Source organism: Cryptotermes secundus, unplaced genomic scaffold (genome assembly GCF_002891405.2).
Source record: "Cryptotermes secundus unplaced genomic scaffold, Csec_1.0 scaffold685, whole genome shotgun sequence".
Classification (NCBI taxonomy): Eukaryota; Metazoa; Arthropoda; class Insecta; order Blattodea; family Kalotermitidae; genus Cryptotermes; species Cryptotermes secundus.
In genome coordinates this window covers 595,663-610,371 of record NW_019734365.1, presented here as the reverse complement: position 1 = coordinate 610,371, position 14,709 = coordinate 595,663, and the positions used below count along the sequence as shown (strand labels likewise).

The 14,709-nt window shown below is 38.3% G+C and overlaps 1 protein-coding gene across 1 annotated transcript in view; it reads left to right on the top strand.

The window, feature by feature from the left end:
- The first annotated feature begins 64 nt into the window (after window positions 1-64).
- Window positions 65-14,709, top strand: part of LOC111868906 (golgin subfamily A member 4) — a 49,861-nt gene continuing 35,216 nt past the window's right edge. Inside the window, exons 1-6 of the mRNA XM_023859997.2 lie at window positions 65-236; window positions 368-446; window positions 4,724-4,917; window positions 7,137-7,319; window positions 9,396-9,729; window positions 13,977-14,101. Coding sequence (XP_023715765.1) covers window positions 150-236; window positions 368-446; window positions 4,724-4,917; window positions 7,137-7,319; window positions 9,396-9,729; window positions 13,977-14,101 — 1,002 coding nt within the window. The 5' untranslated portion in view covers window positions 65-149. The remainder of the gene's footprint in view (window positions 237-367; window positions 447-4,723; window positions 4,918-7,136; window positions 7,320-9,395; window positions 9,730-13,976; window positions 14,102-14,709) is intronic.

Here is a 14,709-nt window from a genome sequence, read left to right as displayed (position 1 = left end):
TTTATACTTAACGTGACATCTCCTGAGAAATAGATAAACATTATGAAGTGCTAAGTTCAATAATGTGCCACCAGATATGGGAGGCAGCACAGTTACAATGAAGAGCATCCACGTAAACATCGACGTTATCAATTGTAACTTGTGTAAATATGTTTGCAAAGCTTAAAAGCAAAATAGCGGAGGAAGTAAAGCAGTCTCCTTTGAAGCTCTCTGCGTCTGTCCAGCAACTGGCCCAGGTTCGTTTACTGCAGATACCATATAGTGATGTACGTTGTCAAATAGTTACCATGTTAGCCAATTTTAATGTGACGGGTCCTTCGAACATTTTAAAGGATAATTTAATAAGAATGTTTTTAAAACTTTTTAGGCAGTGGTGTCTCCATCAAATAGTTCCAGTGTTGAAGGAACCCCAAATGATCATTTTAGCATTGGTGATGCGGGTGAAGGTAAGTGGGGCACGATAAGGACACAGGTTAATTATTACAGTGTGTGACGACCATTACAATTTTAGTAATTACTATAATAATAAGTCATCCAGTGTAACACATTTAATAGAACAGACCAAATTAGAATTATAGCCTTAAGTGTTTCATCCCCTTTGGCTCCTCTCTCAGAGGCATGACACTTACAGGAAATTAGCTTTACAGTTTTTATCAATCTTAAATACTGTCAACAATTACAAGTTATATCTTTATAAAATATATTTATTAATATTTTTTACAATAAAAGCTTACTTTGTTAGGTCTTCTTAATACATAGGTCATGATCATTATTGCACGTTGCAACTTTTTTTTTTTGTCATCTATTTATTTAGTTTATTTATTTATTTCGTCTCTATAGATCATTGTTACATGATATAGGACAAGTCAGTTGCTGTACATTGGCGGATTACAATAAGAGAGTAAAGTTAATTGTTTACAGTAGATTACAATAGTTAGAATTTGCATAGTGTGAGGTGGAATCCATATTAGGTCCCCTTGGCACGTTGGCCTCCATATGTCCTATTGTACCCATACCGATGATTATGCTTATGGAGAATTTGATGGAATGAGGATTGGCAGGGGAAACCGAAGTACTTGGAGAAAACCTGCCCCAGCGCCACTTTATCCATCACAAATCCCACTTGACTAGACCTAAGAGGTGGGAAGCCAGCGACTAACCGCTTAAGCTATGGCGTGGCCTTAGAAATAATACAGGGCTACTATAAATGATTCATTCATTTTTAAAACGCTATATTTTCCAAAGCATTACACGTACAAATATGATTGATATATAAAAACAACCATAAACTCACTAAGTTTTCTTCACACTGTACAAATGTTCTACGTGTGCCCCTTGGGTCACATGACACACGTCCAGGCTGTAGTCGAGCTCGTTCCACACATTTTGTAGCGTCATCCTGTCAGTGGTCATCACTGCAGCATCGATGCATTCCCTCAGCTCTACTAGTGTTCTTGGCAGTGGGGGTACGTAAACACGATCCTTAATGTACCCCCAAAGGAAAAAGTCACAAGGCATTAGATCAGGTGATCTGGGGGCCAAGTGAACAGAGCTACGTCATCCTCACCAACACGCCCAATCCAGCGATGCCGAAGTTCATTGTTTAGGTAGTGATGAACATTGATGTTCCAATACAAACTTGGTGAGCTTACGGTTCTTTTTATATATCAATCATATTTGTATGTTTAATACTTCAGAAAATATAGCGTTTTAAAAACGAATGAATCATTTATTGTAGTCCTGTATTGTTAAATTTGGTGATAGCACTGGTATAATGTTTCATTGTAGACTCTACACTGCAACATCTCATTACATCTGTTCTCCCTTCCTGGTGCAGCTTCTTGGTATCTGCAGTCTCTCCAGAGTAGCCCATTCAGGTACATCTCCGACTGTGTTGTCTTGGTTGCTGGAAAAAAGAAAGGAAAACTGCGCAGTAGGGATTCCCAAAACCGACTATTCATGAATTATGTGATTATAATTGATTAGTGTTTGTCTCACAAGAGAGAAACTCATCCACTTTATAAAAACAATGATCGAGTAGGTGAGCTTTCAAGGTGTTTTTGAACTTATATAGTACCGGTATTTGTTTAATATATTGTGGCAGATGATTTAGCAGTCGAAGTCCTACATTGTTAAAGTTGTTCTTGCATAGGCTTGTATTACATGGGATGATGTGCAAGTTGTTTTTTTCCTTGTGTTGTATGAGTGTAATCTTGAGTTTGTTGTGAAATCATTCAAATTGGATTTTGTGTATATTAGAGTTTCATATATGTACAAAGATGGTAGAGGTAATATATGTAATGATTTGAAAATTTGTTTACAACTAGTTGTTTTTGGGATCTGAGTCATAGCTCCTATAGCTCTCTTCTGTAATTTAAAGATCAGTTTTGCATTTACTGAGTTGCCCCAGAATATCAGTCCATATGATAACAAAGATTGGAAATAAGCATAATACATGGGTCATCTCATAAATAATGCACAGGTTGCCAACACTGCGGATTAGAGGACACAACAACAGTGAGCCTCATGTCAGTTACAGTTCAGGGCTTGAGAAAGAAGCGCGCATTATTTTGTTTCATTTATAATGTACTCTGTTCTTAAATAACGTGAGTTAGAAATGGAGCCTGCACAGTTCTCGGGTACTGTGACTGTTGAAAATCAAAGGTCTTACATTAAAATCGAAACTTTACGTGGAAGAAACTAGACAGAAATCCACAGTGCTTTAAGTTAAGTTTGTGGTGAGTTAACAGTGGACCGTAGTAAAGTTTCTCACTGGGCTAGTCGTTTTTTCGACGATCTCAATCAAAGGTCAAACAAATGACGATCTTTGCTTACGATCACCAAGGAATCATCTGACAGACAGAGTTCTGTGCAGGAAAAGTGTCACAGCAGTTTATTATCGTGACTTTATGCAAAATCTGTGCAGAAAAAAGCATAAAAACTGACCTCAGTTGCTCGAGGCTGGGCCGATCATTCTCCATGACAACGCTCACCCACACATCGGGAATGTAACAGAAATGCTGCGCCAGTGACAGCAGTTTATTATCGTGACTTTATGCAAAATCTGTGCAGAAAAAAGCATAAAAACTGACCTCAGTTGCTCGAGGCTGGGCCGATCATTTTCCATGACAACGCTCGCCCACACATCGGGAATGTAACAGAAATGCTGCGCCAGTGCGGTTGGGAGGTGTTTCCTCATGCTCCCTACAGCCCGGACATGAGTCCACCAGACTTCAACTTATTCCCAAAGTTGAAACACCCTATGCAAGGTTGTCGTTTTCCCTCTCTGGAAGAGCTTTCTGCCGCAGGTACCCGAGCCATTCACAGATGAACAAAGATGGTGTCCTGGATGGAATAATAAAGCTTCCCACACATTGGGACTCAGTCATTGAGAAGCAGGGGGACTATTGAAGGACTGTAAAGAGATATTAAAAAAAATAAACATGGACGTAAACAAAAAATTGTGTGCATTATTTCTGAAATGACCTATGTATAACGTGCGGACAGTCTCTAGTCCAGTCACTCTTCTAACTACCCTTAGGCCGGCTGAGCGTCTGCCGCTTGTCGGCGAAGTTAGTGCCAACTTTTGCGGATAGAGGGTGCCACATGGTCAGTGCAATGGATCCCCATGGCCATTAATTTCAGTTTTCTAGACTGGAGCCCCTATTTCCTTGAAATAGCACCTTAGTTATCCTCACAAGGCTGAGTGGACCCCATTCCAGACCCACTACTTCTCAGAAAATCTGGTAGTGCCGGGAATCGAACCCAGAACCTCTAAATATGTAGCCAGGAACTCTGACCACTAGACTACAGAGGAGGTCACTGAACATAAGTAGAATGATCAAATTAAGGAAGATGAGATTGACATAGCATATAGCATGCACAGGCAAGGAGAGGAGAGAAGGAAATGCATACAAAGATCTGGTTGAAAATCCTGAAGGAAAGGAACTACTTGAAAGACCTAGGTATAACTGAGATTATAATATTAAATTTGAACTTGAAGTATTGTGGAGTAGTATTGACTGGATTTGTTTGGCTCAGGATAGGGATCACTGACAGACTTTTGTGAACATGGTAATGAACCATTGAGTTCCATGAGAGATGGGCAGTTTTTTGGAGTAGCTGAATGAGTATTAGCCCTCAAGAAGGGTTTTACTCCTTGGAGTTATTCAGTCAGTAATCCAGTGATTTCAGAATATTTCCCCTAGAATACAAGGGTAAAGCAGCTGGGGCATGACATCTCATTTTAATGCTAGGTTGGGAAGGCGTGGAACTCTGTTCCTGCTCTTCCATAGATCTTCATGAATTTGTGTTTAAGCACAGGAACAGTGTTATGTTTGTGCCATGAAATGTATTGTGTTTAGTCACCAAGTGTTTAAATTGCCTGTAAAAGATTTTGTATCGAACATACTGCGAGACTATGGGTGAGTGAAATTTGTTAAGTGTCTAGTACATTTAACTTATATTTTTTGGAAATGTGACTGGTTGCATTAAATATGTTTTTTAGAATGTGCCTGTAATAGTATGTCAGTTACATTCTTCTAACCCTTTGATCATTACATTTAAAACATTAGTCTGTGGTGCTGTAAGCCCATTTCTTTTCTGGATATTTGATTTTAAATGAGCTTGTACTACATTTTACTGTATTCTGCTGTCCTAGGAGTAAAGGGTGAAATCATGTTTCTTGCGGTAAGAACTTAAAATGTTCCTTCCTGCTTTCTAGAAACACCTCAGAACTCACCTTCAAGGAGTGGAGGATTCCAATCAGTGGACTTGTATGGAGACATTCCACTATCTCCTCCAGTACCCTCTGCTGGTGGAAGATCACGCCATTCTTCAACAAGTTCAGTCACCAGTGATGCATCCTCACTTTTTCCCATCTTTGAATCATCAGTGTTGAATTCATTTAGCCTACAGGTGTGATAGAAATGACTACCTGTGTTTTTAACCTTATCATCTTTATTTATCACAAACAGGTAGACCTAAGTTTACAGTAATTCAGGCATATAAAAATTAAAAGGTCACTGTTTGTGGCTTCAGATTGTGAATACACTCCTGAAGAACTCTGGAATCTTTCCAGGTGAATCCTGGGATAGTAGCTTAATATAAAATGTCACTACTTTTTACACTATCTTTTCCATTTCTAAGTATATACTTATTTTATAAATATCACATTTGACAGTCATAGTTTTGAGTTGAGCTAGCAGCTAGCAAATAAGAGAACAAAGAGAGAGTCCAGTGAAATACACACTAGTTTTTAAATTCATCCTTCACAGTTTTGCTTATCACATTGGCCTTGATATTTATTTATTACAGATGCAGATCTGTGTTGGAAAGCTGATCAGTGCATAGGGTCAGATATTTTCCATATATTTAAGTATTTTACCATGTAAAATTAATTTCTAAAGTAGAAGTTAGGATCGTTATGGTGGCAATGGCATGACAGTTGTGATAACTTACACTTCATGGCATAGCTAAGTTTTTGCATCATCACCTCTTTCTGAGAAAATCCAGTTTATTTGAGCTTCATGTAAAATACGGTTTTACGAGGGTTGGAACTTTAATAGAGGCAACACTGCTGTAGAGACGCCATGCAACAGAACCAAATAATGTCACTTATACCACATGTTAGTTACATACCTACCTTACCTCAGAGTAAATGGACTCTCCCTGCCCACATCATGCGCATGTGCAGTGATGAGAAGAACAGAGCCTTGTGTTAGCTGGCGGTCGAATGTATTGTTGTCACGATGTTTTCGAAACAGGAACAGTGGAGTTGGATAGAGCTTGAATGTGTCAGAATCCGTGCAGAAGGGCAGTGTCATCAAGGTCTTCAAGAGGCTTGTGGGGAATCTGCATTGCCTTACAGAACAGTGGCAAGGTGGGTAAAAGCCTTCAACAAGGGATGCCAAAATGTGGCAGACATGCATTGGCCAGGTCGTCCTAGTGTCAGTGAAGAAGTGCTCTTTCCGCATTACTGGAGAGTGATCGACACCATATCAATCATGAGCTGGCCCGAGAGACAGGATTAGTGCATACAACTGTGCTTGACATTCTGAAGGAATGCCTGGGCATGAAAAAAATTGCATCATGATGGGTTCTGCATGATTTGATGGAAATGCAGAAATGGCTACGATACAACGCTGCCCGTAACCACTTGGAGCGCTATGAGCATGAAGGAGGGGCTTTCTTATGTCATATCATTACACTGGATGAGACATGGGCCAAATCGTACGAGTAACAAATGAAACGCCAATCGAACGAATGGCATCATTATGGGTCACCACAAAAATCAAAAGTTCGTCAGAACCCCAGCAATGTGAAAGTTATGGTGATTCTCATGTACAACTGTGATGGTGTTATCCTAACGCATACTGTTCCCCAACAGCAGACTGTCAGTGCGCAGTATTACTGTTCATTTCTGGAACACAACCTGCAACCAGCTTTGAGAAAGAAGCGGCGACACTTTCTGCAGAACCCACCCATCAATTTGCAGGATAATGTTCGGCCGCATGCAGCGCAAGCTGTGGCTGGTTTGTTCAATCGATGGGTCTGGGAAGTGCTGTACCATCCACCATACTTCCTGGACTTAAGCCTTTGTGACTTTGACTTGATTCCTAGGATGAAGGAACCACTTCATGGCATTTGCTTCAGAACCGTTCCAGAGATTCTTCAGGCAGTAGACCGCTCCATTCGAACTCTCAACACAACAGGCGCTGCTAAAGGTATCCTACGACTTCCACATCACTGGCAACGGGTTGTACACAATGCTGGTGACTACATTGAAGGACAGTAAAACTTCGAAACATGCATCTATTTTGTCTCAGTTGTAAATAAATAGTTGCCGCTATTAAAGTTCCAATCCTCGTATTAAACTGGTGTGATGCAAGACATATGACAACTTTTGAAATGCCCTTCATTACCATATTTCATCAAAGTCTCTTCATTTGTTTTGTAACTGAATCACGTGGGTAGATGGATGTGAGAATACCTATATGCATTAACTTCATGTATAAGATGGTTGCAAATATAGATAGATGAATAAATAAATGAATTAAATCCTGACAGAGAAGGTGATGGTTACAAATCATGAAGTAGTACACAAATACTGTAATTCTATTCATACTTATTTTCAGTCTGATCTAGAGTCTGCAAGTGAAGTGGAGGATTCGCTTGGACACCAATTAGACAGGATCAGTAAAGAACAGCTGTATACAGCATATCGTAAGGTGCAGACACGCTATACAAAGTACAAAGGGCGATATATGGATTTAGCACGTCATTACAAAGAACTTGATCGAGAGAATGTCAAAGCCAAGGTACAGGATGCATAATATATCACCTGAGTAAAGAATTTTTCCATCATAGATATGTACTATACAAATAAGAAAACACTGCATATATAAAACAACATATATTGCTGTATTTATATAAGTCACACATTTTTGACAAAAATTTATCTTCCAAAATTGGGGTGTGGCTGACACATAGAATATTATGTAATTTTTAGGGAGACTGGATCCTTCAGAAAAAACTGGTATTCTTTAGATAAATGAGCCTGAGATGGCAGTATTGTATGCTGTGAAACCCCCAGTAGAGACTGTTAGTGTGTGAGGAAAGTGGGAATGTTAAAATTGATGCCCAGCTCTTGTTAACCTTTAATGGCCAAATGTTCTATATATGTATATATGCAGCAAGCAGCACCCTGAGTTGGTCGAATGTTATATATATATATACATGTACTATCTTTGGGAGTGCTGACAGTTTGACCTTGTGTTTGAAACCAAAACAAACCTACGTAAGGTCATGTCAGTGGCTCATTCCGTAGCTCTGAACAGTACTGGTTTCGATACTATTTACGTTTAGATATGACTGTTTATGACCTGGTCAGCCAAATATAGCCCAGCTTTGTTTTGAGAACTGATGAGGAAATATTGATTGGTGCTTGCATATGAGTGCTTCCAGAGCCTTCAAGGAGGGTGATGGATTCAAGGATTGGTTTTCAGTGACGAATTATCAGTCAGGAAGTCAGTGTCGGATTGTCTAATATTTCTTTATCAGTTAAAAGTTCAGTGTTAGGCTGTCATATATTTCTCTGTATATCATTTTTATTTTATGTCTTGGAAGAGGTATAAACCCACTGAGCCAGTATTACTTTGTGAGTAAAAGGCATCTTCGCCACTGTGACTTTCGGTATCGGTGTCAGGCTGGCGCTCTTTTCGACTAGTATTATAATTATTTTACATTACTATTTTGCAAGTATTACTAACTGTGAATAGCTCTTTCAGAGTTTCCCCTCCATTTTATTTGCATTGATGATCAGGTAGCTTAATAATGCTCACTCTGTTGGTTGCCTGTTTTGTCATGATCTTCATGAGTCTGGGACTGCCTCATACATCAGTGATCTGCTGGTAGGACCTCCTCCATGAAGATTGTTTGCCTTTCCTAATTTCTTTTGTCATAACAGCTGAGGGTTTCCTTATAAGTATCCCACTGGCCTGTCCTTTTAGCTAAATTAAGTAGTCTTCTTCTTTTGGCCCTCAGGCCAATCAGCTTTTTATTCCACCAAGATTTTTCCTTGGTGAGCAAGTGGTCTTGGCTAGACAGTTGTTATGTTAGGACATGATGGCCTGTTGCAGCTGGTCAGCAGCCAGATCTTTGTCTATCTTGCATATACTTTGTGAAGTGGTCTCAGGAGTTACCCTTAGATGGTCTTTGTATGACTCCTAATTGGTTCTCTTGGGATTCCTGAAAGTAACTCTAGTTGTAGCTATGTTACCTATCTGGAAGCTGTGGCCTGACAAAGATGGCTCATCAGATGCATACCAATTACCAGGTTTCCTCTTTATTTGTACCTACTGTCATGTCAGTAACCTCCTGTTGATTGCAAACCTCAAATGTAGGCTTGTTACCTTGATTAAGAATGTTCAGGTTTAAACTCACGGAATATTCTATGAAGCTTTCTCGGGGATTGATGTTCTCCCATAATGTGTGGTGTGTGTTGGCATCGCACCCAGTGATGAGTTGCCTTTTCATGCTATGGTAGTAATCAGTGACGTCTCTTGGTGGTGACAATGACGAAGATGATGACAGTGATGACAATGATACTAGTATCTCGGCAATGCAGGTGCAGTTCATAGGCTTGGTTGTGTAATGCATGCCAATGTATTTTATGTATTTATTGTGTGTTTGAGTGGGATTCACACAAACAGCAAAAACATGTTCTGAGAAATACATTGTTAAAATCTGATGGAATTTATAGCGCTGAGATGTTATGTTTTTCTTCTTGAGATTTACATCANTACTTTGTGAGTAAAAGGCATCTTCGCCACTGCGACTTTCGGTATCGGTATCATCGCCCACTCCATTACTGAGAACATTCCATATTTTTTCAGACTGTGTTGGTGGAGAGTCAGGATAAAGCATTACGAAGGATTGCAGAGCTGAAGGAACAGTGCCAATTAGAGCAGAAAGCCAAAGCTCATTTAGAAGATGCCTTAAGAAATGATTTGGAAGAGAAAGACCATTTGATCAGCACTTTAAATACAAAAATTGAATTGTTGAAGTTGAATGGTGGTAAGGAGGAAGATGACCCAAGCAGTCAAAAAGTGAATTATTCAGAAAATCTACTTATTGACTTGTCTGGAGGAGAGCTAGCTGTACCAATGCAAATCAAACAGCTTCAAGAGGAGCAGGCTTCTGTTAATGAGACAGATACAGTACTGAAAGGTAAACACAAATTGTTGCTATATGATTATTACACAAAACACAGTTTTGGTTGTAAAGCTACCATGTGGATGAGAGGATAGAGACAGCTTAGTAAAGTTGTGAGGATTGCATTGAACTGGCCCATGGCTGCACTTTGTGATGACAGTAATAAATCATCTTATTCTATAGTACGATAGTCTCAGTATGCTGTCAGCAGTATCTTGGCAAATTTTCTTTAGTGATTTTGTTTATTTGAATTGAGCTCCTAGGAATACAGTATCACAATTTTTTTAAAGTTCTGTAGTCTATTTTGGGGCTTGTGCACAGTTCCTCAGCATCTGGCATGCATGTAATTTATCATGATCTACCTCAGTCTTATGCCTTGTTGTACTGGCAATATTGTGTGACAGTACACTCCCCCCTCCCCCATTTTTTCCGCAGACCATATGTCTGAAAAGAAAGGAATTGGATATTAGCAATGTGTAGATGTATGTGCACAGGGTAGCTGTGATTTTAAATGTTACAGGTATGTAAGTGTGAATGTCAGTCACAGTGCAAGTTCCAGGAAAAACCTGGGACCTGTGTTGGCTGGATGATGAAAGGTTACTGGTATTCATAAGGACAAGAAGTCTCCTGTAAATATAGGAAAACTATTGCAAATTTGCATGGAAGTTTTGGAAATTAGGCACTCATCTCTTCAAGCTGAGAATGTGAAATAAGCAGAACGGAAGACTTGAACAATTTTAAATTGAGCAAATCCAGATTGTCTCTTCCTTGAACTGAAAGCCAGAGTTATTAGAAGAGTCAACATTTTTCACTAAAAAGTTATCATAAATGAAGTATCCAAAGGAAAAATTTAAGAAAGTCAGTGGAGCCATGAGAAGAAAAATACTGAATTTTACAGATTCCAGTTGTGGGAATAGTTCGAGTGAAGGGGAATCAGCAGTACAGTTGAAAAATTTACATAACAGGAAGAAGGAGTGAAGAGGTTCAAATTTTGATGGTTTTTCCAAACATTCAATCAGAGGAATCTGAGAAGTGTTCAGAGTCTCAGATTCAGTGTTCTGGACTGCCAGAAATGAGTGGCTGAGAAGGAATTTTGTAAACACTAAATATGAAACCAGTCAAAATGCTCCTTCCTGCAACAGCCCAAATGTTGAAGCTGTTTTACGTATGAAATGAAATTGGCAGTATCATGTCATGAGCAAAAGATTATATTTCTGTTAACTTGAAGGCAAGAAATTTTATCTTCAGAAACATCTGATACTGTGTCACCTAAAAGAAGCCTACATAAGTTTTAAGGAATGTAATCACTAGAAGTTGTCAGATTTTTTAAAGTTAGTAGACTTATGGTCAAAAAACTGTGTTGCTGGAGTGTGTTTGTGTACCATTCTTCTGAATGTTAAACTTGTGTTTTCAGGTTCAGAATTGTATGAGTAAACAAAAAGCAAGTAAAAACCTATGACAGCTCTTTTCCAAAATTATTTGTAATATGCCAAATATAAGTTGCTGCCAGAGGAACTGTGAAATGTTTTCAGAGACTGCAGACCTAATCAGAAATATTGAATAGACAAGATAGACACTATCATGTCAACATGTGCTTTATTTTGCTGTTGATATCTTTGCCACATGTTTCAACCCGTCTTCATACTTGAATACTTGGTATTCATGTATGCCTGAGGATGACCCAGGTAAGGGTTGAAACATGTAGGGAAGATAGCAGCAGCAAAATAAAGCAGATGTTGACATGATAGTTTCTGTCTTTTTTTATTTTTGAACTTATTGTTATGTAGACCGCCTCAAATAATATTCTTTTAGTGAATTATACACAACAGGATGCATACCATAAAGACTGAATAGAGTTCTGTATTTCAGCATCCTGTTGCAATTGTTCAAATTAGTGTCCATTGTTTATCTTCTGTCAAAATTGCAACACTTTTACATTCCGCACTTCAACACTACATGTGTCGGCCTCAAACGGCCATCTTCAGGTGTTTTTTCTGTTATAGATATTTTACTAAAACTGTGTTAAAAACCGCTATACTGTTTTAATTTGTGTTAAAATTACATGCTGTAGTCTTCTTTTTAAGTAAAATGGGATAAGATCCTTTAAAATTTCTGTTGCATATTACTCCACCTCACCCAGGGTGTCGTCATATTCGTAAATGTATCAAGATGTTTTTCTTGGCAGCTTGCCCCTCACGTTCGTAGTCTACTTTCCGTTTTTGACTACCATCTGTAATTTATAAATTTATATATTAATGTTGTTTTCTATTTGTTATTATTATTATTATGTTATGTTTGTTTACTTTTTGTACTCACATGCTCCTGGTTTGTGTGCGCTTCCTCCACAGTGTGTGGTGTTGTCTTTACTAGTGCCGATGCTGTGTAATTGTTCCTGTATTTATATGTTCTGGTTGTGAGGAGTGGGGAGAGATGGGGGGGGGGGTTGTGTTATGTTGTGTAATTTTGTATAGTATTTCATATGTAGGGTTGTGTGTGTCGATGTTAGTGTCATTCATATGTAAATCTTTTTACTAGCTTTGTAAATATGGTATTTCTCAAGTGTATTTAGATGTTTTCCTTTTTTTTAATAGGAATAATAACACATATCTTTACTGTTCTAAACACCCATGCATGAACTAACCATTTTTTAACTAACTGCCCTGTATCACTTCATAAAATCCTTATCCTATGATACCATGGTTTAATACCACATCACCGCAAAGAATTAGATACTCACCTGATAGGCTGAATCTATGAACAGTGGTTCCACATCATGTTTTGGAGGCTCTTAGTGTTTTTTTTCCCTACAAAAATATGTGAACATGGCCTTATTATAGGCCTCTTACCTGTAATGTATACATTCATTTTTTCTATATGTCACCAGAATGAATTCAGCTTACCACAGCCTTGGATATTCAGTGACACAGCAGTGAAAAACTTATGTTTTCTGTAATACTGGGGGATTAGTTAGAATATGAGCCATTAAATGAATGACAAATTAAGTTGCATGCAGAAAAGAGAGTAATGGATTACAGGCTCTGAGGGCAAGTGAAACTTCTATAATTTTCTTGGTTAAGTATTTATGTAGTAACTAAAACCTTACTTTTTACACAACTGTACTGTCATGTGCTGGAGTGACTATAGACTCAGTTTGGATTGGTAATTGGATTTATTGAACACTAACAGAACATAACTACAAGTAACTACAGTGCTATCACTAATTTACACACTCAGCAGTTCACAACAGCATGTAATAAGTCTTCTCAGGCTGCTGTGTCTTCAGCAGTCTTCTGCTTAGGCTTCCAGCAGTGGACACTCCCCTTACTCTGGGTTCCAAAAATATCCCCACGCCACAGCTACCAGGGACTAACTGCAGCAGCCCTCTAACTCCCTCACTCACCAACTTGCTCCACTGCTCTGCACTAACTAAACTGAACTCAGTTGATTGCGTGATAAAGCCTTGGAGCAGACAACATAGAAAAAACTACTTCCACTGTTGCATGTGGGCCACTGCCTAGCAATGATCATTGTCTCATTTGTTTCACAGTTGTTTCCCAGCAATTAGTCTGTATATCATAATATCCACGATATGTATGTAATGGCCGTCTTGTAGTGCACTCAATTTCACATGTCACTTCACTACATGTTTCGGCAACATTGTGCCATCCTCAGGTGCGTTATTTATGCTAAGCTATTGCATTGCTTGCCATCATGTGTCTTTCATAAAATTATTAAAATGTACATTCTTCATCAACTATAATAAAATTTGTATGCACTAAAACTTGTTAAGATTATTCATCTTATACATCTTAATTCAAGCTCGCATATTGTATGGTTCTTCCACTATGGGAGTCGTTTTTCCTGTATTTTGTGTATACTGTGTCTTGTGATGTGTCCTTTCTTTTTGGCTGCGAGGGTTGTAATCGTAATATGTTTATATTAACAGACAAATGCTTATGTAAATTGTATTTTATCTTGGCTGAGATAAGCAGTTAGTGTCATTGAACTATGAAATTAAATTAAATTTGGAAGAGAAATGTTCACAAGCGATTCACAAGCTGGATGTGCTGCTGAAGCAAGTCATCAAGAAAAATAGAATGATGCTGCCATGTAACCATCGTGTCTTTCATCTTGTACTCCTACAAGAAAGTTCACAGTGTGGGTTTTCCTTACATATGTATCTGTTGGGCTGTTGCTGTCTTCACTGTTCCTTTCTTACTATTTTTGGGTTAGTGTGCAACTGACTCTTTGTTATTTTACAGAGAAAATTTGGAAACTTGAGGCATTACTCAGAAAATGTAAGGAATCAATCAGACGCAATAAGGAGCGCATATCCCAGCTCAGCGTGGAGAATCAGCAGCTTCAGCAGACCCTAACAGATACAAAGGTGAGTAGAACTTGGTCTTACATGGCAGAATTAGGAATAGTGGAATTCAATGGATACAGGATGGTTTAAGGAAAATCGTATTTTACTGAACAGTATGTTGCCCATTGATATTTTTTATCACATGCTGACAACTTAACTTCTGCTTGATTGGTTAAATATGGAAAAATGTAAAATGAATAGTACTTTTACAGTCACTGAAATATATCTAAATTAATTTGTGATTTATTCTGGAAAATTGCTGCATATTCTAAAAGAAGAAAGTATTTAACAAGTACATACTGAAAACTAAATGTAAGGAAAAATGAATTGACTCAGGAAATGAAGTGTATGGGAAACTGAGAAAGTTACATATTGATTGTGTGGCTTATACTCATCATGCTGGTTGGTGTAGTAGTAATGGTCTGGACTTAACTTCTGGAGGTGCTTAGTTCAAATCTTGGTAGCAACATCAGCTATCTTCACTGGGCTTTTTAAATTTTTCCTTAGTTTCTTCAGGAATGTGCTGTGGTATTACATTGATTAGGCCATGACTATTTAATTCTAAATCATTTACATTTCATCATTTGTCTGTCATACCATGAGTGATATATAATCTATGTCCTGACTGT